The sequence below is a fragment of the Helianthus annuus genome, chromosome 3 (genome assembly GCF_002127325.2).
Source record: "Helianthus annuus cultivar XRQ/B chromosome 3, HanXRQr2.0-SUNRISE, whole genome shotgun sequence".
Lineage (NCBI taxonomy): Eukaryota > Viridiplantae > Streptophyta > Magnoliopsida > Asterales > Asteraceae > Helianthus > Helianthus annuus.
In genome coordinates, this window is record NC_035435.2 from 1,149,957 (window position 1) to 1,176,763 (window position 26,807).

At 35.4% G+C, this 26,807-nt stretch overlaps 3 protein-coding genes across 3 annotated transcripts; 1 reads left to right on the plus strand and 2 right to left on the minus strand.

The window, feature by feature from the left end:
- Positions 1 to 4,222: 4,222 nt before the first annotated feature.
- LOC110865876 (alpha/beta hydrolase domain-containing protein WAV2) lies at positions 4,223 to 7,739 on the plus strand. The gene is made up of 8 exons (XM_022115210.2): positions 4,223 to 4,534; positions 5,822 to 5,857; positions 5,992 to 6,070; positions 6,192 to 6,246; positions 6,344 to 6,460; positions 6,558 to 6,722; positions 6,848 to 7,088; positions 7,420 to 7,739. The coding sequence occupies exons 1-8, from the start codon at positions 4,225 to 4,227 to the stop codon at positions 7,446 to 7,448; spliced, it is 1,032 nt and encodes a 343-aa protein (XP_021970902.2). The 5' UTR covers positions 4,223 to 4,224; the 3' UTR covers positions 7,449 to 7,739.
- Positions 7,740 to 7,804: 65 nt separating this feature from the next.
- Positions 7,805 to 12,699, minus strand: LOC110865859 (protein PLASTID MOVEMENT IMPAIRED 1-RELATED 1). The gene is made up of 3 exons (XM_022115188.2): positions 12,525 to 12,699; positions 10,257 to 12,284; positions 7,805 to 9,238 (listed from the first exon to the last, which is right to left on the minus strand). The coding sequence occupies exons 2-3, from the start codon at positions 12,269 to 12,271 to the stop codon at positions 8,104 to 8,106; spliced, it is 3,150 nt and encodes a 1,049-aa protein (XP_021970880.1). The 5' UTR covers positions 12,272 to 12,284; positions 12,525 to 12,699; the 3' UTR covers positions 7,805 to 8,103.
- Positions 12,700 to 16,527: 3,828 nt separating this feature from the next.
- Positions 16,528 to 21,599, minus strand: LOC110865868 (kinesin-like protein NACK2). The gene is made up of 14 exons (XM_022115199.2): positions 21,215 to 21,599; positions 21,052 to 21,141; positions 20,839 to 20,939; positions 20,636 to 20,749; positions 20,473 to 20,554; positions 20,330 to 20,397; positions 20,117 to 20,176; positions 19,917 to 20,041; positions 19,580 to 19,778; positions 19,185 to 19,322; positions 19,039 to 19,107; positions 17,550 to 18,329; positions 17,143 to 17,444; positions 16,528 to 17,051 (listed from the first exon to the last, which is right to left on the minus strand). Exons 1-14 carry the CDS (start codon positions 21,441 to 21,443, stop codon positions 16,724 to 16,726), a joined length of 2,685 nt encoding a protein of 894 aa, XP_021970891.1. The 5' UTR covers positions 21,444 to 21,599; the 3' UTR covers positions 16,528 to 16,723.
- Between the last annotated feature and the right edge of the window lie 5,208 nt (positions 21,600 to 26,807).

Sequence of the window (26,807 nt, forward strand, 5' to 3'; positions counted from 1 at the left end):
TGTAAAGAGAAAACATATTTCTCATAAAACAATACCAGAATTAAAGGGGCAAATAAAACAAAATAATTATGTATCACATATTTTGTGATAACTATGTACCATAACACTCTAATAAGAAAATAACCATATAAGAATAATATAGTAGTCAGCAACTATATTGGGTTAGAAGAACATTGTAATACATAAAGAATCGTCACCATAACATTTGTAACTACATATGGTTTCAAAATAAAAATAAGTAATCACATAGAACTGACCCAGTGTTATATAAAATATTTTACAAATACTTTTACCCCTTTTCTTCACAACTTTCATTTAAAAGTTATAAATAATAGTGATTCTTTTACAAAATCATAATACTAAAATATTTTGTAAATGTAATAACTTCACTACAGTATTTTGTAATCTATAATAAATATAAGTTATTTTACATAGTATAATAAATAATAAAATAATTATTTGAAAGTAGTAACCATTTATATATAGTAAAAATGCGAAACAAATAATATATATTACATTGGCTTTACAAAATATAATATAATGGTTAGTCATGTCAAAACAACTTATTTTTATTGTATTTCCATCTCTAGGACATAGCATGAAAAATATAGTCACTAATAGTGTACTATCACATTATTTCACAATTTAAAACAACTTGGAACTCTAAATAATAATACACTAACTCTATTGTCCTTTGGTGTATCTTTGCAATTCACTCATCTCAACACCTAGAATTTTTCATATCATAATTTACTATTTGAAAAAAAATCATTTTTCATGCTCTTATTTTTGAACCCGTCAATTCTCAGTCTTTCTCAATTGTCAATCAAGTAAGATTTCTTTTGATAAGGAATTTTAGTAATTCCAAAAATCCTACACATTTATTTTAAAATCTATTTATCATATATCTTTTGGCTTAAACCCAATTACCTTGAAAAACTATACCATTTCATCTCATTCGTTTAAACATTTCATCTTTTGAAATATCTAGATTCGCTTCCTTGAAACTCACAATTTCGAAAACGGTGAATTTATTCGGTCATCATTATTGAATTCTTTCAATCACTACAAACGCTTTGTAGCATCCGAATAGAGCTGTAGCCTGTGTTAAACCCTATTCATAAGTCATTCGTTTGATTTGTCATATTCTTGGTACAATTATGTACTCAGATTACAATACACTAAATCCTGTTGTCCATTACCATTTAAGTAAACAATACTGATTTTCGGATAATCATTAACAAATTATTTTCCATACTCCCATTCACCAATAGATATTTATCGAATCAGAATCTCCCTCAATTGATTAAAGTAAGTTCATTTTGAATATTAAATCCAACTGTTTCTATAAATTATTTTTATTTTTAAAATGTTCATACCCCTCAAAATATCTTTTGACTCCATTCCACGATACATTGCTTCTCCTAATTAAAAAAACAAAATTCCAAGAAAATGTCATCGTCCAAATCTCGAGGACGAGATTTTTATTAAGGTGGGGAGGATGTAACAACTCTCACTAAAAATTAATATTTAGTATGATAATTATGCAATAAGGAAACCCTAATTAAGTTTAGTATGATTAATTAATCAGTTAATCAATATTAATTAAGCTAACAAGATTAATTAAGCTAAGTAAGGTCTATTAAAAATAGATATATATAAGGTTGTATAAGAACGTTTAATATTAATAATAAAATATATTATTTTATTTTCCTTACTCCGTTTTTAATGAAACTTAGGTTAAAACGTAGATAAAAATATGCTCGTTCTATTGACATATTCGTCGTTTTATAAAACGTTATATTTTAAAAGTTATACAAGAAAAACGAGTTAAGCAGCTGAAATAAAATAACTAAGCTAGCTAGCTAGCACGTCAAGCTAGCTAGCAAGCACGTCACTTAGTCCCACATCGACGAAATTATGTTGAGGTGCCTGCCTGCCTGCTTACTATAAATAGGAAGCTTAGGATTCATTTTCTTTGCTCAATTCTCTTCTTCTTCTCTCTATACGTTGGTGTTCTAACCAATAATCACTCGATCGCTATTACGATTAAGTTTCCAAGCGATCAATATATCCAAAGAATGTTTAAGTGCCGCCCACATTGGGTTATGCTTTATCTATCGTCGGTGATCCGATGACTGAGCCGAAGCATTGTACTTTATCGTTGTCGATAATTCGATAATGAGCCGAAGTATTATACTTTATCGTTTGTCATTATTGATAAATGAGCCGAAGTATCGCACTTAGACATTCATTAGAAATTGATCTCGGGAAATTATCGTAACTGCTGTATTGATCATTAACCCGGTTTTTATGAAATTCGTTAAGGTTCGAATCTCATGACTACCGTTAAGGTTTGATTTGGGTTTTTACACCAATACGTATTCTATTCTGTTAAACTACCAAAAATACTCCCTTACAATCAAACAAACTATAAAATTATCAGAAGATCCGGAATAATAAAGTGCATGCCTAATTATCGGAAGAAGTAGAATCAGGAAGTTTGTTAATTAAATCCTGCATGTTGATTTGTGAGTTATTCTTCTTTTATAAATTCTTTTCTCACAGTTTGTGAGTTGTTAACTGTTTTACAATACTCCAAATTATTTTCAGAATTATAACTTACAGTGATTAAGTTTATGTGAATCACCAAGTTACAGCCGGTATGTGGGGTATTGTATACATTACTTGATAATCGTCACCATTGGGGCAGCCATTGGGTGATATGACCATAATCACAGATACCATTGGACGTATGGGCCAATGGATCGAGTGGTAAAGTACTGTGGGTAGTTGGTTGATATCAGGATACATTGTAAAAGATCTTATCACTGTGAATTATAATAAATGTGTCATTTTCAGAAACTAGAATAATTCACTCAGTATTTCCCGCTGACAAAATCTTTTTAAAACGCGTTTCAGGTAATTACAATAGATTGGAGCAAGGATTGGATCCGACACTAAAGGACTTCAAGAAGTGGCTTATTTTCAAAATAAGAAATATTGTTTTTATTAAAAGCTACCTTCGTAAAACATGGAATTTATTCCATCTTTTTAAATAAAATCCGGTGTTTCTAAACTCTGATATTTTTCCTAACTCACGGTCCTGATGAAATTTCCGCTGCAATGTTTTCAAAATAATCACCGGTACCACTGGACTGCTCACGACACCGATTCCGGCTAGATGGGGTCGGGGGTCGTGACAGTGAGTGTGTATTACGAACTGCCTTGGGCAGTCAACCCGCAGTCATTGGTATCGATAGGTTCATGTCGATAACTAACATGCCTCATTTTACACTGTGCACGTGCTGGTTATGCGTAACGATTTCGAACTCTATTATATCTATTAAACTTGTATGCTCACCTTTACATTATGTGTATTGACTTTTACTTTAACGTATGTGACAGGTGCTTAGGATGCTTATATGCTTAGCTTGCTGTGAAATCGAGGCTAGGAAAGGTCTAGAAACAAATAAACAATTGTCTGTATTTTGAAATCTGAGTTGTCGGAACAGAACAATTTGACTAGATCTTGTCTGTAATAATTATGTTATCTTTTATGACATGGTATGGAATATGTTGCTTAAAATAATTGGTAATTATAGTTGTTATGGAAACTTCTGGACAATCTGTTTCGCTCAGTGCCGCGCCCCGATGATTCCGCCATCGGTTGAGGTGTGACATCTCCCCCCTATACTTTCACGATATTGCGATTTTAGCCCTTTAACTTTGCTACCTTCAAAATTTCATAAAATAACAAATTAGTCTCTAAACTACTACTCTATTTTACAAATAGTTTGCTTTTGACACCCCAACTTTGTGTTAGTTTCCTTTTCAGCCCCAACTTTGTTATAGTTTTCTTCTTACCCCAAAACTTTATCAAATTTTATCTTTACCCTTTCTTATCACTTAAGTTTAGGATATGCAATTTTTAACCACTTAACTTTTTATGAACTTTGTAAATGCCACTTTGACCGCCTCGAGAGTTTTTGGCTTGACGATATAAATTCGAGTTAGTCGGGTCGTATATAATACATTATGATTGTACGATATAAATTCGATTTACGTTACGTTTTGATCTAATAGCAATAGCAATGCAACTATAGGATACATTGAGTTCAATCGAATACGTCAAAATGTGTGTTTTCATATGGTTAACATATCACATAACGCTTGGACTAATATGTTCGATATTCGTAAAGTACCCTTCTTACTGGTTCTCATATGAAGTGTAACCAAGGCAGGGAGCCATCATTCTGTTCTACTGACGGACTCTTCGGAGAGAGAGAGAGAGAGATGGTGTCGTACATGAGCTTGTTGAGCTACGGCATCGGCGGAATAGTGGTGGCCGGAATGGCGTTGCTGGTGGCGTTTCAGGAGAAGCTGGTTTACGTCCCCGTCTTACCCGGTCTCACCAAGTCCTATCCCATCACTCCCGGTCGTCTCCGCCTCCTTTTCGAGGACGTCTGGCTCACTTCCTCCGACGGCGTCCGCCTCCACTCCTGGCTCATCAAGTTCTCTCCCGATTGCACAGGTACTCTTTCAATTTTGCTAATTAATTAATTAGGTAGGGTTTATTTCACTTTCTCTTGCTTTGCTGCTACTAGGACCGATTGGGAAAACTATGATCTCACCACTTATTATAACTTCATGTAGTAAACAAAGCTAAAGGTAGGGTTTATACCTAACTATCACACGCACAAAACAGAAATCAAACCGAATACAAGATTTTTCGGTCAGTGTAACCTACATCCACAGTCGCAACTAGCTATTATAATTTTGTTTCAGGTGCTCAAGGAATTACAAAGGTCCTACACATACTAAATAGAGTAGGGTTTACAACTTTGGGAACTAGAGACCTTAATTCAGGCAACCTGCCAATTTAACTGATTTGGAGTGTTAGGCTACTCGGTATGGTTGATGGAGGATGGGCCTCCACGTCAGCGCCACGTAGGATGGGTGTGAGGACGGGCAAAAAAGATGGACCTAAGGAAATGGGGGATGAGCCTAAAATATATATGTATATGTTGGATGTATATGTGTGTGTGTGAGAAGAAGAGGCACAAAATTTTGTCCTTTTGCGCCCGTCCTCAACGTCCCACCCCTGACGTTCACGACGCCGACGAGCCACCCGGAATGGTGTTTGGGGGCGTCGCCGGGCCTGGACGACCCCCACACCGAGTGGCCTTAGGGCCAGCTGCCTCTAGGTCGAAGCCTTCACGAATCCCAACAAAAAGCTGTTTTTACATGACAGGGATTGTAACAGAAATTTACCTGAAAATTTTAGGTCTTGCATAGAAAAGTGTATGCGCAGTTTTCACGATAGTATGTCTTGTTTTTCAGGAAAGTATTGTATGCTGATTATTTGGTGGTGATTAATTGTAGATTTATGTTTTTGGCTAGGTTAATTTAGTAGCTGAATGTTGAATGATTTGGGTAGACTAAAATATAATATGTAGGCCGGGATTTCAAACCAAAAAATTCGACGTAAGTTCTTGTGGGGTTACAAGATACATTTAGGTATTATATCTGTATTTCACCCGATACAGCTATGTGAGGTGAATGGATTGCAGCTAACATATTTGATCGTCGTGTGAGAGCATGTTAAAGGCAAATTTCTTCTACAGTTAGTTAGCCCTGAAGAAACTTAATCAGACAAAATAAGGAAATTCAAATGGTTTCTTTTACAAAAACCCATGATGTTCTCTGCTAATATAAATCTTTTATAGAGCATCTCTTTTACCAATCTCATGATGATTTTTTAGTTAAACTTTTTCCATTCTCAAATCTAGGATTAAGAGTGTTACTGTTTCATTTGCAGGCCCAACAATTCTCTTTTTCCAAGAAAATGCCGGAAGTATCCTTCTTGCTGTTGACCACCTCTAAATACGTGTTACCTGAATTTATTTACTTAATCACTTGACTTTCTTTTTTTGTCATCATAAGTCTGAATAGATCTGATCATCGAAGGCCTTGACTGATTAATTATAGATATTGCACATCGCCTTGAGATGGTGCGCATTATGTTACAAAAGCTGCATTGCAATGTTTTCATGCTTTCTTACAGAGGGTATGTTCTCCTTGTATATAATTATGAAACAACACTCGTGCTATCCATTTTTTTTGTCATGAGATTATCCGCATGTTGTTCTGCAATTGTTAATAAAATCATGGGTTTTGGTAATGCATAGTTATGGTGCTAGTGATGGCTATCCTTCTCAACAAGGAATAACTCGGGACGCACAGGTTATCTTTCTAGACAATGCTATTATATTTTTTTATATAAAATGTCTATCTGTTGTGTGTTTAAACTCTTTGGAAATGCATCTACCTTTTATTCTAGGCTGCTCTAGATCATTTGAGCCAGAGAACAGATATAGACACTTCTCAGATAATAGTGTTTGGAAGGTCTCTTGGTGGGGCCGTTGGTGCTGTGGTTACCAGAAATAATCCAGACAAGGTACATCTATTATCATTTATGATTTATAAACACACACACACACACACATATAAGTTTGTGTTTAAACGTATTTTATCTTACGTTTCAACCATTGCAGGTGGCTGCGTTAATATTGGAGAACACTTTTACGTCAATTCTTGATATGGCTGGAGTTTTATTACCTTTTTTAAAGTGGTTTATTGGAGGGAGCACATCTAAAGGCCCCAAAATTCTTAATTTTGTCGTTCGTTCACCTTGGAGCACCATTGATGTAGTTGGACAGGTAAAGCTAATAGGATTATGTGGAATTTTGTGAATGCACATAATAATACTTATTAAGCTCTGTGTGGTTCTTTATTATTTAATAAGTGTTTTCTTACATAGTTTTTTTTTTCCTTTGATTTACAGATTAAACAGCCAATTCTTTTCCTTTCTGGACTAAGAGATGAAATGGTTCCGCCGTTTCACATGGAGATGCTATACGCAAAAGCAGCTGCACATAACAAAAAATGCATTTTTGTGGATTTCCCAACTGGCATGCATATGGACACGTGGCTGGCTGGTGGTGATCATTACTGGAAAACCGTGGGGACATTTTTACAGCAAAATGTTTTGGAAAAAGGGGATGAATCTCACCACAATAAAAATGGTACGCCGTTGATCAATCTTCATATCCATTGCTAGAAATACTTTTAGCAATAAAAAAAATCTTTATGAATATCTCATGAAAAAAGTTTTTTTTTCTGTCAACGTTGTTACAAATAAATAATCCCTTTGAAATTGAAATGGCCTAATGGCTCAACATAATTTCAACTGAACAATGTATTGATTTGATTCCACAAGTTGTTTATTTTTATTAATAAAGTGTATTTTTGATTACTAATACTAATCCATGTCGTTCAAAAGTTGCAATTTTCATAGGATGTATAATATTTATTGCTTGAAATGGAATTCATGTAAAGTGTTTTGCAATTCTCCAGATTCTGAATCCAGTGATTGTGCAAGATAAAGATGAGTGGTATTTTTCTTCTTTCCTGATGACAAATGCAGTGACCAAATGCCGTTTGTAATTGTGACGAACAGTAAAAACCGAGAATGATGCCAAATCAGAATATACATGAGATTTTGTGGTCCTTTTTTTACTTACCAAAAAGGTCCTGACTAATAACATGGAGTAGTCATTTGTTTGTAAGTAGGATAAATTCACCTGACACTTGTTTTGGAATATGCTTCTAGCTTCTTAATTCAAAGATTGTGTACTTCTATCATCATAACTAATAAGCCTAGGTGATCCAATCTTCATCTTTCTCATACTCATTTCTATTAGCCTAGCTTTTCATACATGTTTTTGTGGATAATTAGATATACATTACAAACAAGGGAAAACAAATCATATAAATTCTGAGTTTGAATCACAAACATAAGAAATTACATTCGGTCAAAATCGATAAATTACGAGCCAATGATCATCCACGCGGCCAGGTCGAGTCAAGTTTAATCATTGGTCAAAGGCAACAAGAAACTACATCACACCCATTAACAATTGCTTTCTAACAAAACAAACACCTTTTCAGCATCTTCTTGTTATTTCTGGACATAAAATATATATAAACAACCAAACCAATACAATCCATTGAGCTACCAAAAGATTCACTCTGTCTTCCTCATATAAAACCGGCCCCACTTAGTAACTTAACTGTTTCATTAGGGATGATGACATTGGGGTTCCTTTCAGGTGGATCCACCTTCCCCTTCCCCTTCCCCTTTGATGAAATACTCCACAAACTACCACCAGATTTATCAGCACCACCACCAACTTTTGATTTCATAAGTGGATGTTTCGCGTTCTTCTTCCCCATTCCATTTGCAACCAACCACCGTGACCCCGCCTGTTGTTGTTGTTTAGCGTTTGAACCCCATAACGACTTCTTTTTTGACTCTGGTTCGGTTTTCACTCCTGCAACATGAACCTCTGTGATCTTAAACTGAGGAACCAAAACACTTTCTTCAACACAAACTTCCTTTTCTTCGATAAAAGCTTCTTTCGCTTCCTCCACTTTTACTTCATCCACCTCCTCTTTTTCTTCAGGCTTATTCCATGATGAAAAAATTGAGCTGTAAACTTTCGGTTTTGGTGGGACGAAAACCCGTTCAACTTGAACAAGAGCAAGCATTGGAGTACCAACCGGCTCAAAGTTTCTTAACGGGTCACGAAGCTGAACCATTAACGCCACAGTGAAGTTATTCCCTAAAAGCCCACCTTTCTTTGATCCCTTCTTACCGACTCTTGCACGCATTAAATCACTCGCATGATGAGCAGCAAGAATTCTTGAAGTTCTTTCACTGATTTCATCTCCATCGTCAATTTCACCAGCATCTAGTCTCATCCATTCATCAAGAGTAACAGATAAACCCATAATCCCGTCAACATCATCTTCGTTACCACCACCACCACTACTGTTCTTAACATCCAACAACTGCAACCCTCCAGCTCCTTCCAAACCCAAAGACCCATCAAAATTTACTCTTTTACCCTCAAGAGCCGAGATTTCACCAATGGATTGCGGGCTTATATTTGAAGGTGCATCCTTGTCAGACATGCCAGACTGTATTCTTAACCCCTCAATCGATAAAGCCTCAATCTTGTTCATTGCCAATGGAGCAAGATCCTCCAGTGATACGTATTCTTGGTCTACCCCATCCAATTCATATTGTTTTGACCCGCGACCCGTTTTTCGTCCATTGAAGTGATCCACTGCATTTTGCCCAAGAATCGGCTCTTGTTGTAATGAATCTTGCCTGCACAACAGAAATTTTATTAACATGTGCTAGAGGTGGCAAAACTTACTGGTCAGGCAAGTTGGCTAAAGGGTCAAAATGGGTATTTTTTTTTTTATTTTTGGTACGGGCCATCAAGTTGGTTTGCCCTAAAAATACTTTTTTTTTTTCAAAAAAAATGTAAAGAAGTGTTTTAAATACATGTTAATACATTACAGATTTCCAGTATTTGAATAATGTTATTCTTTGAATAAATTTATTAAATAGGTTTTTATGAATTCAGTTTACACGTAAGATTAGGGTTGTAAATGAACCAAACGTTCAGCGAACAATTCGTGAACAGTTCGGCGGGAAGTTCGTTTATGTTCGTTCATTTTATAAATGAACAAACACGAACAAGAAATTTTGTTCAATAAGTTAAACAAATGAACATGAACTATGTTCGTTCGTTTATGGTATTTTTGTTCATTCATTTAAAGGCTTTTTTTATGTTCTAATTATATTTTATTGGTTTTGGTTATTAAAATTTGAAACCATAGTTATACTATAAGCCTCCGCCAGCAATCCCTCATTTGACCATTCCAATTACAATTTGTGTTAAAGCTTATTTCTTAACTTTTGTGTTAATTATGTTTATGATAATTCTTTCAACTATGTTAGGATAGTTATGTTAAGTACTAGTGGTTATTTCTTTGTAATCTTTCTCTTTTTGATGAAAAATGCAGATTTTCTTTTAAAATGGATATATAAAGTTCGTTTGTGTTCATTTATGCTCATGAACATTTGTTTGTGTTCGTTTACGTTCGGCAAGTGTTCATGAACATGAACAAAAGCGTTAGTGAACCGTTCATGAACATGTTCATTCCTTAATGAATTACAACCCTACTTAAGATGAGCCCTTTTGACTAGTTTCCTTTAAAGCCACTTAATTTAGTTTTACCACTTTGCCCCTGGTTCACACTAAAACAGGCCGTAATTGCTACCTATAGCAAGCACAAACAAAGAATTAAAAAGTAGTTTCATAAGAAATTAAGGATACCTGTATGGGGCCTCTAAAGATGGTGTAGATTCCCAAGCTATTTGTTGAACGGTTTTTCCAGATATATCTTCTAAAGGCATGAGTTTATTTGCTTGCATTGAAAGCTTTTCGATACCAACTGAAGCCAAACACTGTAACACATCCATTATTCCACAACCCATTTCTGCAGGTACAACAACTGGACTAGAAACCTGCATAATCAAATTCCCACCGATTTTACCATTATTAAAAATCTCAGGGTTCATTGACCGTAAGAACCCTCCGTTACTGGTCTGGACAAATGGGCCTAACCCTTCTCCGAGTGGAGGAAGCTCAAAATGCCCTTCAGGAGATGGGTCAAGGTCAACCGGACCACCCGGCCCACTTGACGGTGAACCCTGAAAAACGTTCTCGTTTAGACCCCACTCACACATCAATGATTTTGTCTCCATCTCTTCTATGATTGATGCATTTGTTTTGTTCCGTGGCGGTTCTTCGGGTGTGCACCCTAACATATCAATATCATCGTCGTCAAGATTAAAGTTGAATAACGAAGAACCATTATCCATGGAATCCTTCTCAAATTGTCTTAGTAGCCGCTCACGTGGCGAATTTGACTCGCTTTCGGAAGTCAAACTAAAGGGACTGTGTTCTATCCCAAGCATGTTTAAGAAATCATCAGCGACAGTCTCAGTATCGTAATCTAATTTGAGTGATTTTCCTTTCTCTTTGTAACCAGTTTTAGCCTCCGAGCATTCAGTTTCGTTTAAACATTCGCTTTCTTCTTGAGAATCGGATTCTTCTTTCAAGTCCGTCACGTTATTCAAGGCCAACTCCAACTCTTGCAGGAGTAATTCTTTGTCGTCAAATTCTTTTTCCTTGGTATTGCTTTCACTTACAACACATTCTTCGGTTTGACTTTTGGATCTTTCGACCAGCAAAGATTCAAGACTCGAACTGTCAAAACCTTTTAAAGCATCTTCTTTTACGTTTTCTTTTGAGGGAATTTCAATTCCCTGCTCCATGACAGAAAACTCACTGTTAATATTATCATAATCAGTAGAGTTTAAATCTTGATTTACAGGTTCAGGAGCTACAACTTGAACAGCTCGTTTAGTTTCATAGTCAACAGAGATAATTGACTTTTCTTCTTCTTCTTCTTCTTCGAGTTTCTTATACAACATACTAACCGACTCAGAAAGTTCCGACTTGGACACAGGCAAAACCTCATGAAGGTCCTTTATATCTTCAACAGAATGAGAATTAACAGGAAGACTTTCAACCCGTTTAAGTTGACTTTGAGCGGACGCCTTGACTGAAGAATTGACCATCTCAACATTACTGCCAACTATTGAATACCCAAAACTGACATTCATAGTCGCGCCTTTTGCCTTTCCCGACAACCTATAAGTCGTAGTCCACTTTCCGGAGCTTTTTTCGTCCTCCAGCTCTTCCAACGTAAGAGGGAGCAATCTAGTGAGGTCAACCCTGTGTTTTCCTAAGTCAACCTCAGGGTCACTGAACACAGACGCATACAACAAAAAGTGTTTGGCCTCATACTTGGCCGAGTGATGGGGCCCGCTTCTGCTACCACTAACCAAGCAAGTGTTGGTCAAAAGCTCCTCGAATTCCGCCACGCCTTTCAAAACCAACGCGGGCCGAGTGGTCAACTCACCATCACGTCTTTTCCACTTGACACAGAGCGTAAGATTATCAAAACTCGGAGGTAACCCTTCAATCGAATGAACTTGAAGAGAAAAACAACAGTTGAATCGTTTGCTCCGAACATGTGTAAACGATTTCAAAGTGTTCCAACTCCAAATTGACTTTTTATCCTTGAGAAACCGATCTTCATTACTGTTGACTTTGGATTTAGACTTGGTATCAGGAAATGGTGGTTTTGTGACCGCTTTCGATCGACTACTAGCTGTCGAATTCCCGATTGTAGGCTGTGGTTGTTTATCTTGATACAAAGCTTTGGTCAAGACATCTATATCATTAAAAAACATCCCCTTTCCACCTGTGTTTCTGGACATCCTCCCTCCCCTCCTAAACAATTTAAGAAATGTCAAAATTAGGCAACGCAACCCCTATTATTCTTAATTTTAATCTTCCTAATTGGATTCATGACTGAGACACAATCAAAATACAAGACAACTAGTTGAACAAAACTGGATTATGTATGTTGATTCAAACATATTGAAAACTAGAATTAACAGCAATACTTAAGTAAGTAGTTGAATTATTAAGTATTGAAACAGAAGAAGGGTGGAAGATTAAACAACTTGCCTCGGTTAATCCGCAGAAGAAAAAAGCCAAGATTGAAGCTTGTAATTGTAATTAATTTAATAGCGTGTTTTTTTGTAAATTCTTGTAACAACAGCTACCGATCTATGAAACGCTAGTCTATCTATATACCCTTCATCTCTCTCTCTCTCTCTCTCTCTCTCTCTCTCTCTCTCTCTCTCTAGTTGAGTTGTTTCAAAATTCAAACAAAAAACATGTTGTCTGAAACGCAATTGTCATCGTTTGCTATATTACAGATCGCCCCTTTTACTTTCATCTTTTTACAAAACCTTTATTATACTATAATAATGTTTCACTAACTGCTATTATCTTCCTTAATCATTTCAATGATCTTAAGTCTATATATTAAAGCCAATAAATATATATAAAAAAAAAAACTTTTGTTTTCTTATTTATAGTTTATATTTTGTTTAAAAAACATGAACTAGATCATATAATAACATTTATCATACATGTAACAAATTATATATGCATACGCTTGTTAACTTAGGCTTACGACCCCTTCTAGATGTTTATTTGTAATGTTTGTAGTTAAGCTCTAAGCTCGGGATGAAGAAGTATGACGATCAACACGACTGTCGAGACCATCTTAACATATTTATTCTTAAGCATATTAAATAAATTACAAAATCAAAGTATTATATTTTGACTCACCCCACCTAAGCATATTAAATCAATTACAAAATCCACAAGTTATATCCCCAAACAAACAAAAATTGCATTTAATTTATTTTTAAAAAATGTATAATTTTTTTTATCCCACTACAGTTTTGACACCAATGTATGAGACCAAATATGGCCCACCTTGTAACATATTCAAATTCGGAGCGCACAATAATTTCGCGTGGCTGTTTTACAAAGAAAGAATATCATTAATATATTCACATTTGCATTTTCTTCGCATGTAAAAATGTGACATATATATATTTCTGTGTAGTTGAATTAAAATGTTTACTTATATTTCAATAAAATCACATATATGCTTAATATTAAGCCTTATTTTTTATACAATGGTAAACGTGTTCTTACAAATTTTTGTGATTTTAAATAAAGATATCATACAAAATTAACAGCAGCAACAACCACCACAACAACAAATAATATAAATAAGAGTTAATTACACAAATGGGTCCTCTGGTTTATACATAATTTCGCCTTTGAGTACTAACTTCTTTTTTTAACAGGTTTAGGTTCTATGGTTTCAATTTTGTAACACCTTTGGGTACTAACACCAAAATTAGTTAATTAATGACTAAAATACCCTTGCATTTTTTAAGTTTATCAATGTAACATATTTGGGTATTAATACCTAATTTTATTTAAGTTTAAATCAATTTTACAAAATCTATTTATTTTTTTATTTTCATTATTTTATTATATCTCTTAATTAACATAAAATCTATTTATTTTTTTTATTTTCATATTTTTATTAAATTTCTTATTTAACATAAAATCTACTTGTTACACAAGTATTTTTTTTAAAATAGTAAAATATATCTATAGATAATAAAATATAAATACATCTATATGTATATATCTATATCTATAGATAATAATTAATTTTAATTAAAAGATAATTATATAATTAAATTTAATATATTAAACAATTCCTATATGAAATAATATAATATTTTGAAATCTTTATCAGGTTTCAAAACTATTTATCCAAACAAATGAATAATTACTAATGTCAATTATACATTTTATTTCCTTTACTTGAAAAATTATAAATACAAATACATCTATATGTATATTATACATTTTATACATATGAATAATTACTAATGTCAATTATACATTTTATTTCCTTTACTTGAAAAATTATAAATACAAATACATCTATCCAAACAAATTCTCATTTTTTATTATAATTATAAGTTTTAATAAATATAAATACATCTATATGTATTTATATATGATTGACATATATGATTGATATATTATAAATACAAATACATCTATATGTATCTATATTTGTATTTATAATTTTTCAAGTAAAGGAAATAAAATGTATAATTGACATTAGTAATTATTCATTTGTTTGGATAAATATACATATAGATGTATTTGTATTTATAATATATCAATCATATATATCCAAAATTCAAAACGAGTAAGGTTTACATTATTTAAAACTAGTAAGAAATTTAATTTACATAAAACTATATAGCTAGTAGATTTTATTTAAAAAAAATACTGGTGTAACAAGTAAATTTTATGTTAAATAAGAAATTTAATAAAAATATAAAAATAAATAGACTTTATGTTAATTAAGAGATATAATAAAAAGATGAAAATAAAAAAATAAATAGATTTTGTAAAATTGATTTAAACTTAAATAAAATTAGGTGTCAGTACCCAAATGTGTTACATTGATAAACTTAAAAAAATACAAGGGTATTTTAGTCATTAATTAACTAATTTTGGTGTTAGTACCCAAAGGTGTTACAAAATTGAAACTATAGAACCTAAATATGTTAAAATAAAAAGTTAGTACCCAAAGGCGAAATTAGGTATAAATCACAGGACCCATTTGTGTAATTAACTCTATAAATAATATACTTTAGTTAGAGTTTATTTTAAGTATGTAAAAGGTTCTATTGAAAACTATGTATTATATACAACAAATTATAACTTGTTAGGGTGAATGGGGTGGAAGCGGCAGGGGGAGCGGTGAACCCTTTTGCCGCAAGGGGAACATCGCCGCCAACAGTTAATGTCGCGCGGGGAGTTCTTGAATCGGGGACTTATTACCGCATGCGGGGAAGGCTGATTTTGAACGTTGGGGATACAACGGCTATATGGCCATTTTATTAAAAAAAGAATTGAATTCCTTTATAAATACCATTTTAAACATTTCATTTTTTTTCATCCAATTTACAGCCTCTCAAGCATACCATGGATAGACAAAACAAGTGCGATGACATTAAAAAAGCTTCTGGTTCTGGTTCGAATGTGAGGGGGCACGGCTCGCAAAGTAGACGAGGCAGATCGAGTGTGTACCAACCCAACTTTCCACTACAATTTTTTTCACAAACAGATTTTTACAACACCCAACCCCAACCCAACTATCCACCATAATTTTTTTCATTACCACAAGGTCCCACGATGGTTGCACCGGGTGTGTACGAGTATCCTACGGAAGCCCAAAACACTTTTGACCCGTTTGCTTATCGGAGTCCACCGACTCAATCTCCAAGAGATAATATTGAACACATGCTTCCCATATATGATGACAAAGAAGACGAAGAATTTGTATCCGAGACTCAAAACTTAGATGAAAATGAAGAAGTCAACGAAGAGGAAGATCTTGAAGTTGAAGAAGAGGCCGAACATGAAGGGAAAGGAAGAGGTGGTAGGGCGGATCCGCAAAGATGGACGAAGAAACAAGAGGCGTTAGTGATAGCGTACGTGCATTGTAGTTTTAACGAGAAAAAAGGAAATGCCCAAAATCGAAAGGTTTTTGGAAGAAAGTTCTTGCACACTACAACGCAACCGTTGGAGGAAATTCATGAACCGTTCATCAAGTCCGTCCGAACTGGAAAGCTAGGCAAGCAAAGTTGAACTTATTCAACGGTTTTTGGCATCAAACGGTATAAATTTTTACTTTTACATACTTTTTATTTTTTGAGTTAAGTTCACGTACAAAGTATCTTATCGTACAAAACGTATGGAAGGCATGAAAAAACCAAAAGAAACGCGGTGACATTTTCGTAATTATTTACATTGTAGAGTAATTATCAAAATTACGATAATTACTCTACAAATGATCTTGTATGGTAATTTTGATCTATTTGTAGAGTAATTTTGATAATTACTCTACAATGTAAATAATTACGAAAATGTCACCGTGTTTTTTGAGCAAAACCTTCGGTTCGTACATTTTATACTTGTAAATAATTAAGGTGGCTTTTCTGGTGTGATTTTGGGCCTCTTAGTTTCTTGCTAAGAGGTCATTTTTTTGGTAATAAAATATTCCTTCAGCTGGTCAAAAAAAAGCTGATAGCAGAAATGAAATGAGCCATTTAACCAGCCAGCTTTATATTCTGTCTGGCTGCTCATCTTTCCACAACAATCATGCATTTTATTCCTGGTAACAGTAGTAGTAACCTAAGAAAAAAACATGAATAAGAGAAATGTGTGTCACTCACTCACTGTATACAAACAAACAAACACCAACTCTAGAGATGTAAGAGATTGGATATCATGTTCCAACCCCCCATCCAAGACTTTTTGTCAGACGGGTTTACAAAATTAAGTGCAAACATCTCCTTCGACCCCGTTTCACAAAATCCTACAAGTTTCGCAACTATTTCAGCACTCTCTTTAACCTGTGACAGGTTCAGCGGGTCTGTCCACAACCGATTCACAAGTTGCAGCCTCCTCCTCTGCTTCCCTCCTCCCACTGGGATTTCCCATTTTTTATACAACACCTCCCTTTCTTCTGCACTTAATTCTGTGCTCACCCTCTTAGCCAGATATTCCCTCTCCTGTTTTAGCGCCTTAATACTGCCACATCAAGTTACCAAATATATATATTATAATTATAATATACATACAACAAAAAAATCACAAGAGAACTCACTCACTAACTACTCACCTTGATGTGACATACCCTGCCGGTTCATCACCCAATAGAGCTGGACTTGCGTTTCCGAGATCTGATAGTTTTTGTTCTAACCAAGTTAGCCTTCTAAGTTCAACTTGTACGTATATATCATCAGCAGCCTCTCCTCTGAACAACATATAGAACTGTGTCCTGTGTATGATAGACACGTGACACAAATGCCACAACATTATTATTTGATTTCTGTGATCCTCAAACACCAGATGTCGTGGCATTGGAGATTGTTCCTCCAAATCATCACCCCTCTCATCATTTCCTTCCTCTAGCTCCAACACCTGTTAACACTCAGTAATAATATATTAATTAATTATTTACATAATAAAAAATTGGACCAAAAAACCCAACCCAGTAAAACATGTTAACCAACAAAGAAGGCAAACCTGGCAGACTAGCAGTTGTTTCTGGTATTGTAGCTTCGCCACACGTTCTTTAAGATCCGTAACATATGCCTTGATGCTTTGGATGTTATCTTCAGCTGCCGTCTTAAACATCATCTGTATCTTTTTCACATTAACAGAACTTCCCGGTTGCTTAGATGCAGATCTAGGAGTCGCTTTCTTCAAAGAGGTGTCCTCATTAGCAGCAGCAACAGGTGAATTACGAGTCTCCGGATCCCTGTTCTCGGTACCGCGAACATTTGGTAAACACGGAGAGCGAATATAATTTGGCATACCACCACTGTTATTACTGTTATTCCTCTTCTTGTTCTTTAATGGAGTTCTTGAATCCACACCACCTTCTTCCACACTAACTAGCTTGTCTAACGATTTCTGTACGTGTTCAAGCTTTTTTTCCAGAGATGCTAGTTCTTCACATTTTAACCTGGCAATCTCTTCCTTCAGACTGCCACTTTCTTCTTCGTTCGCGCTTAAATCATCCTTAAGACTTGCTGTCATGCTCTTAATATCTGCCACCAGCCGAACTATACTTTCGTTATTCTCTAACCTGTGAGATGAAAGTAACTCGAGAGTACGGTCTGCTTCATCACCAAGCTGCCTCTGCATCATCCCGATCTTTCTTATTTCACGCACCAGCATGCATGGCTCTATTGACTGTCTCCGTCTTCTATGTGCCTTTGTTTCTGATCCAGATACTTTCGATGAATTCTCACCACCAAAAGATAGTCGTTTGACTGCTTGACGAGAGGGCCGGTCATCATCCTGGTACAAAAAGCTCAAGTACTGCTGTCTGGTGGTAATACACACACACACGTGTGTGTGTGTATAGGCCTGGAAATGAACCTAACATATACTCGAACACCTTTTTTTGTTCATGTTCATTTATTAAGAAAAATGGGAAGTTCGTGTTCGTTTATGTCCGTTCGTTTAAAACCTAAACGAACAGTTCATGAACGCAAATGAACATACTCTAACAAACTGAACATAATTTAACAAACAATAAACAACACAAATGAACATAATTGAAGAATCATAAATGAACATAATTTACTAAATATAAACAAACATAAAGTATTTTTTATTTAAATTAGTGATTAATTATGATAAATTCCATTGAAAACCCCATTTTATTGCTAGAAAGCCAATTACCAATTTGTTATATTTATACAAGTAGTTAGAAAGTTCCTTTTATGTTTAATTTTATATAAATATAACCACTTTTGTATTTAAATTGAAACGAACAAACATAAGTGACCGAACACAAATGAACAAACATAATTGAACGAACAAAACGTGTGTTCATGTTTGTTCGTTTAATTAAATGAACAAAAATGAGTGTTCATGTTCGTTTGAAATGAACTTCCCGCCGAACAAGTTTACAAACAGTTCATGAACGTTCGGTTTGTTTACAGGCTTATCAGTATATATATATTGGTAGATAGATGGTACTAGGAGCATTCTGATAACCGACCTGTAGTTTTTGAAGTTGTGATTTCGCAAGGTCTCTCTCACGCTTGAGCTCATCCATTTCTCTCTGCATCTGCATTAGGATTCAAGATTTATCCACTACTGTATAAGAATTAAAGCAAATAAACAAGTGTGCAAAATGGATCAGACCTGCTGAATTTTCTGCTCCTTCTCGGCCAGCAAAGACTTTAAACATTCAGAGGAAGAAGGTTCTGGACTCAACAATTCTGCTTTAAGTCTACTTACTTCCTTTTGCAAGTGCTTCACCAATTGCTTCTCAGCAACCACCTAATATCCATTACAAGTGATATTTAATATTGGAGCCAAACAACTTGATTTTTGTACTACATATGTCAAATTAAACAATACTAAATAGTTTAAATTCTTTGTGAAAATAATTAACTGTTTATAAACAAAGCTAAAATAATTTAACATGTTAAACCTATGTGAAAAAACCCAAGTGGATTCTTAGAGTTATATATACGTATTATATTTTTTATATTAGTATTCCAACCACCTAAATCAAGATTGCGAGTTCATTATACCATATTAATTCGGGCAGTGTTTGTGACTTCCTTGGCACTAGTTGCGAAAGCCAAGGTGTTGCGTGATTGGTCCACATGGCTCAAAGCAGGACTCATTGTGCATATTATTGCAGTCCGTGCATTCCCGCCTAATGACGACTGCAATATCCGTGTCAGTTTCGAGTCTCTATATGGTATGTGACCACTCTTCTTCCCACCACTGCATAACAAGAAAAACTCGATTATCATACTCTGTTTCAAATGTGTGTTCACGGTTACACTAATTTCACCAGCTAGCATTTTCACAAAAGAAGACACTTCAACATCAACATTTGATAACATCATTTTCATCCAATACCTCAACTTTCTAATCACATTTGTCAAAGTGAGTAGGCTTCTGTTTATGTGGCTGCCTTCCTTCAATCGGGCACCTGCAGCATACGTTTGAGATGCACGCTCACTGCCAGCAAGATCCACAAGACTCTGCAAGAGTCCAATGAGGTTAAAATCAACTTACCGAAAAATAATCAATAACAAAGAGAATATTAAATTACGTACCAAACTTGCCAGGAGAGATTTTACACATCCTGATTCATCATGAAAACTGCTCTCAATAGTCTGAAAAGGAGAACCCTTAAACGATGAGATGAAGTGTGCACAAATAGAATGATAGATTATTCTAATGTGAAAGACATGAAACTTGCCATTTACTTCACATGAACCGTTTATACACAAAAGAAAAGGCCAAAGCTGGTAAATTGTTAAGATTACCAGTCTGATTATCTGATGTGATCTTGAGCTTCTATCGTTCAAAGATGTTTCACCGACTTGCCTTTGATCTGCAAGCAGAAGCAAGTGTAAAGTTGAGATATGAAGAAATTCCTATTAAGCGTATGCAGGGAATGGGCAAGTACCTTCACAAGTAGCAATTAAGCTCCTAAGATGCTGACTATTTCTTACGACCTCCTCCGTCAGCTTCTCCACCACTGTACCTTTCTGGATTCAAGGAACAAAATATAAACCAAAGAAAAATAGAAATACACGACGACAAACATAACGATGAACTTGAATGCTCACCTCGGGATCATCCAAGAGACGAAGGGCACCAGAATCACGGTTCAAGAGGTCTACGACCGTCTCGTTATAGATTTCGATAGCCGAAAACTTCAAAACAAACCTACTTGCAGTGGCCTAGTCGTCATAACAACAAGAAAGTATCGAAGTTAAAAAAGGAATATGTGATTGATATAAACTTGATAACAAAATTATAACTAACAAACATTGGTGATATGGGCGTAAATGTCATTGATGCAGTTGTCTGCAATTCCTTTCATGGTGTAGGTCTTGCCACTGCTAGTCTGACCGTACGCAAAAATGGTAGCTACACACATTTTACAACAACAAGAAGAAGAGAGAATTCATGAATGAATGAATCATCTAGAAACTGAAATTGAAGAAGATTGAGATAAATCATTTTAAAGAAATGAACCTACAGTTGATCCCTTTGATAGCAGAGAGGGCAACATCTCTAGCGCCTTGTTCATAGACACTCCGATTAGGGCAAGAGGGATCAAATACTCTATCTGTAGACAGACACAAAATAATCATCATCAGTAGGTCGTCATCATAAGAAAGGGAGAGAAGAGTAAGTAGTACCGAAAGTGTAGGTGGAGGTATGGCGATCGTGATTGAGGTTGGTTGAAGTGAGGGTGTTATCGTCGGTGCAATTCCAAGCGAAAAGGTCATAGTTAGCAAGCTCTCTAGGCGTCAATGGCCTAACCCTAACTGTTACCAGAATCTTCTCCTCCTCACGAGTTCTTGGGGTTGAAGAAGGTGTGGTGGTTCGAATCTTGGTTAAGGGTGTGACTGGTGCGCTCATGGACATGGTAATCGAATCGGATGAAAACGAAGATGGTGAATCTAATCTAAGAGTTGCTGCGTTGGTTGTTGAATCCAGACAGATTGGTAAAGAAAGAAAGGAAAGAGTGCCGTTGGATGAATGTAACTGAATGATGAAACACAAAAGTGGTAACGGCTTCTTCACTTGGGATGATGGATATTCAAATCTATATATATAAAATATAATATTGGGTAAATTACACTTTTCGTCCTTTATGTTTTGTTACTAGGGCTGCAAACAAACCGAACAAACACTTTTCGTTCTTCACTTGTTAAGAAATATATGTGTTCGCGAACCGTTCACGAACACTTATCGAACGATATTTTATGTTCGTGTTCGTTTGTTAAAGAAATGAACTTGTTAGATATTTAATTTGTCGGAATTTTGAAGTATTTAAATAGATATAAAAATTAAAAAACACTAATAAACTATCGAACACAAACGCACATGTTACCGAACGTTCACGAACGAACACGACCTCTGTTCATGTATGCTCATTTAACTAAACGAACGAAATTTCTTGTTCGTGTTCGTTTGTTTAATAAACATGTTGCACGTTTCATCCTTTACCTCAAACCTAGTTAGAGAATTAAGTTAGTTCTAATCCTTCGCAAGTGAGGGCATTTAAGACCATTCATCTATCAACTACCCCACCATATAAATACCCCATTTTCTCCCCCAAATCCCCCGTTAAGGTTTATCCAAACCTGCAACTCTCTACCTCAGCCACCATCTACCATCACCACCACCATCCTAATCCAGCCACCGCCATCTCTCTCATCGTTACATCTTCAGATCAAATGACAAAACCCTCGGATCAGAGAAGATCCCGATGGAGGTTCGCAGTTGTGGCCGGTGAACGAGACTCTAGTTTCAACACTGATTGTGGTGGTGTCTTCGCTGGAGAACGTGCGGCGGTGGAGGAAGGAGGCGGAGGATGCGGCAGAGAACGGGACTCTAGTTTCAAAATTTGTGTGTCGTTATTGTGTGACCTTTAGTGTAACACCCCGTGTTTTCCAATGTCAAAGTCAAAGTCAAAGTCCAAGTCAAGTTTGACTTCTTTGACTGTAATTAGTCTATTTTATGTTTTATTATTGGTCTTATGTGGAGTAAGTGTTGTAAATCAAAGGAATCGAAGTAATCGAATGTCTAATCGAATCATCACTCGAACTCGAAACTCGAATTATGCAAATTTGCTGTCACAACCCGACCACGTAAAACAACAAAACGTGGGGAATCGTCGGGGAGTGTTGTAACAGAATCATTGTTTCATAACACATGGAAAATTGAAATGTTGTTTTATTGATTAAAAGAGTTACAATGTCTTAACAAATAAAGAAGTATAACAAAATTAACTAGTCTTGCATCTTTTATTGTCACTAAGGCCCAAGTTCGCCTATGTGTATCTTGATCAATCCTATGCATCATCTCCTGAAACACATGTGAAAATAGGTACGTCAGCATAAAAATGCCGGCGAGTACATAGGTTTTGTTGAGTTAGGATTCATGACTTATAAGTTTAGAAAAAGTTGTTTAACAAAAATCAGTCATGATCCTTGTAAAATGTTTTGTTTTATAAATCGTTTGAAAAGCGATGATAGATATGTATAGTTAAAAGAATGATAGTAAGGTTAAATGAATAACCAAGTAAAAAGAATTTGTATAAAACAAACTGTTTTGTAAAACAATGTTTTGTGAAAAATATGTTATTTGTGTAAAATGTATAAGTCCAAATTGAATGATTTAAATAACGCTACGACATGTAATGTAATACAAGCACTTATATATAGGAAGTACCAGCGGCGTATCCACCATGCTTGTACCACATTACACACGCCTCGTTACTTAAATCACTTATCCAAACCAAACCACCAATGTAAATTGCCCATGTCTAAACCATTTGTCAAATGTCTTTGTGAAAACTATGTCAAAATGTTTATGTCAAAATGTTTATGAAATGTATATGTCAATATCAAAATGCCCATGTCAAATGTAAATCATGTAATGTGTAAACAAAATGTCATGTATGGCAAGTGAATTATGTATCAACTAAACCATAGATAAAAATGCACAAAACAATGTATTGAAGTAAAACGTGGTTTAAATCAATGTTATGTTTTGTGGAAATGCATGCTATACTGAATACAGACATTTATGCGGTATTGTGAAAATGCATACATCCAAGCCTTGTGACTGTGGTGATAAACCCCTAAACGAATTTAAAGGTCTATCTGTCTAAATGTTTTAATCGAATTCGGTCATTCCTTCCATCCAAACATACCTAGGATGTCAGGAACGAGAGTTGTCAATTCCTATGGTACCATTACCTACTAACGAGCGGCGTGATCAAAGTTAATGAATGTATATGGTCCCACTTAAACAAACCAAATGTCATACCCAAAATGTAAGCATGTGAAGAAATGAAAAATGTACTAAGCATGATGAACATACATAGCATGTGATGTAAAACAATGTACTAAGTATGATGAACATACATAGCATGAAAATGTCATGTAAAACGATGTACTAAGTATGATAAACATACATAGCATGAAAATGTCATGTAAAACGATATACTAAGTATGCACACAATGGACATACATAGCAAAAACATAATGAAATCATGTACTAATAGTGTACTAATGAACATAGCAAGTATATGATATGAAAACATGAAAAGCATGAAAGTAACAAGTAGGCACATGTGTTTCACCCCAAAATGTTTGAAAAACAGTAAAAGAGGGGACTATGTACTCACTTGAGGGTGCTTAGAAGTCTTGAACAACAACCAAGCAAAGCTAGAGGGATTACGGAATCAAACGGCGCCCTATATAGATAACTACATAAATAACCGGACCTAATCGGGAGATTGGATAGTATGAGGTTTCGTAAACCAAATGAGTATTGGAACTCATATGATATGGTTATACAAAGCCCACATACTAAAATGAAACCTAACCTAAGTGCTTATGACCCATTACGACCCGTTTAGGTAGCTTATGCTATTTTAACGCGTCGTTCGCATAAAACGCGTTCAGACCGCCTAACTAGCCCTATGACAAGTAAGATATGCCTTAACATGTTTAATATTGTTTCCAAATCAGTTTAGATGTCAAAAGTTATGTTACTTATGCTTAAAATGAATTTTAGCGCAAAAGGGTATTTTGGTAATTTACCTAAGGCATATAAACTACTTATCATACAACTACTTAAACGAAGTGACCATAAGGTATAACCTCGGAAGGTTATTCCCTATATAACTATGGTCACCTAAAGTGTTTGGTCGGATCCTAATGATCGACCAAATGGGTCGGGTTCGAAAACATAAGCGATTGTTTAGATCGCTTACCTTTACGACCCTAAACAAGCACAATTCTAAAAGCGACGAGCTAAACATGCTAGAATATGTTTAGTAAAGTTAGAAAACAGGTTTTGATATCAAAACAAACGGTTTTGATATCCTAGAGTAGTTTGGTTACAAAATACGCGAGAAAACGCATTTTGGCCGAAACTACGACTCGTCACTGAGCCTAGATAACGTGGTAATCAGTAGGTATAGTTACTAGGGACTATAACCATCGTGATTACGCTCACGTTATGAAGTTCAAACGAACTTCGATTTGACCATAAACTGGTCAAAGCAGAAAGTCAAACGCAGTTTGATTTTAACGATAGAAACGAACGAAAAACGCGAAAGAATACTTACAGAGGGTCCCCGCAAGATTGAATTCCAAGTATTTCTCAGGTATGAAGTGATAATCACTCCAACTTAGAGAAAATCTCAGAATTCAAGTAAGGAATGAATGGAATGAAGGTGGGTATTTATAGGAATGGCACAAAGTTAGGATCGTTCATCGTGAAACGTGCTTCGATCTCGGCCGTCCAAGTGGGCACATGGTATTTGGATACCATGGGCTCTTAAAAACCATCAAATTTGGCCCCTTGAATGATCAAAAACCATTTACAAGAGTGGAACAGCTGGTAACAGCTGGAAACTGATTTTTGCGGACCTGGGCCTCTCACGCGGCCCGTGTAAAGGACACACACACATTCACGCGGGCCGCCTGGGCTTAGTTTCCAGAATTGTCAGAATTGGCCACTGAACTTGAGAAACATGCAATTCGGCCCATTTTTGACACGTTTAAGCCCCGTTAACCTCATTTCAAGCCTCTAAAATGAAGTTAAAGTATAGGGAACTCAAAACATGCTCAAAAATATCTCGGATGTCGGTTCGTTTGGTGGTACGATCACGTTATTCGCTTAATTACGACGGAATGCGCATAAGCGCGAAAAACGATCCAATATTGCGTGACAAATGGATTTTTCTTATGCCAAACACTAAAATAAAATATTTTAATGCTTACATAAATTTTTGGATGTCCGGAAGTATTCAGAACGTAAGTTATGCGCGAAAATGCAAACTTATGCACTTTTTGACGCTTTTAGTCCCTGAATGACCAAAAAGTTTATTTTAGCACACCGAACACCTCAAAGCCTATTTCTAAGCTATGTAAAGGATATTTTGGGTATGTTTAACTTATGGTCAAGTTCTGGAATGTCCGTTACAGTACAACTTGACATACTTTCGCAGTTTGTCGAATTTTGTCCCTGTAAGCGAATAGACTTGATTTCGGCATACCAAACCATCCAAAACTTATTTCTAAGTTATGTAAAGGTTATTTAAGGTATGTTAAGCCCATGTCACTATTCCGGAATGTTTGTTGCATTAAACTGGTTATATTTACGCATCAGTGCGCATATAACCTTCCAGAAAGCGATTTAGAGCCCGAAATCGAACAAGAATTGATATGTGCAAAAGATACACATGTTTATACAAATCCCAAGTATGAAATACAATATTTCATTGGTTTGGTATTTGTTTGATGGCTGAAGTGACACAGGTGTCACAGTCTCCCCTACTTCAGGAAATTTCGTCCCGAAATTTATTTAGAGGAAACTTGTGAGAGTTTGAAACATGACGTTGAAAAGATCAAACAACACTGGTTAGAGTTCTGAACTTCTAGTAACTTTAAATAACATCATGCTTACAATGTGGGAAGGACACTTATATACAAGTATATAAAGTGTTATTGGTGCGTCCACCGTACCTCTATTACATTGTTCACATTTTGTTGCGGTTGCCACTATTGGTTCTTACACATAATAAGTCTTACTATGGTTTCCGTGCACTGAACTTCTTAATTATGTATGCATCCATAATTATGTAATTCCTTGCATAGTCACGTAGTGCATCTTATAATGTGTAGGGGAAGGAAACAATGAACGAGCCGGTGATGATTGTGCTTAGACCACCATAAGGTCTTTTAATAAAATCAATGAATGATTTAA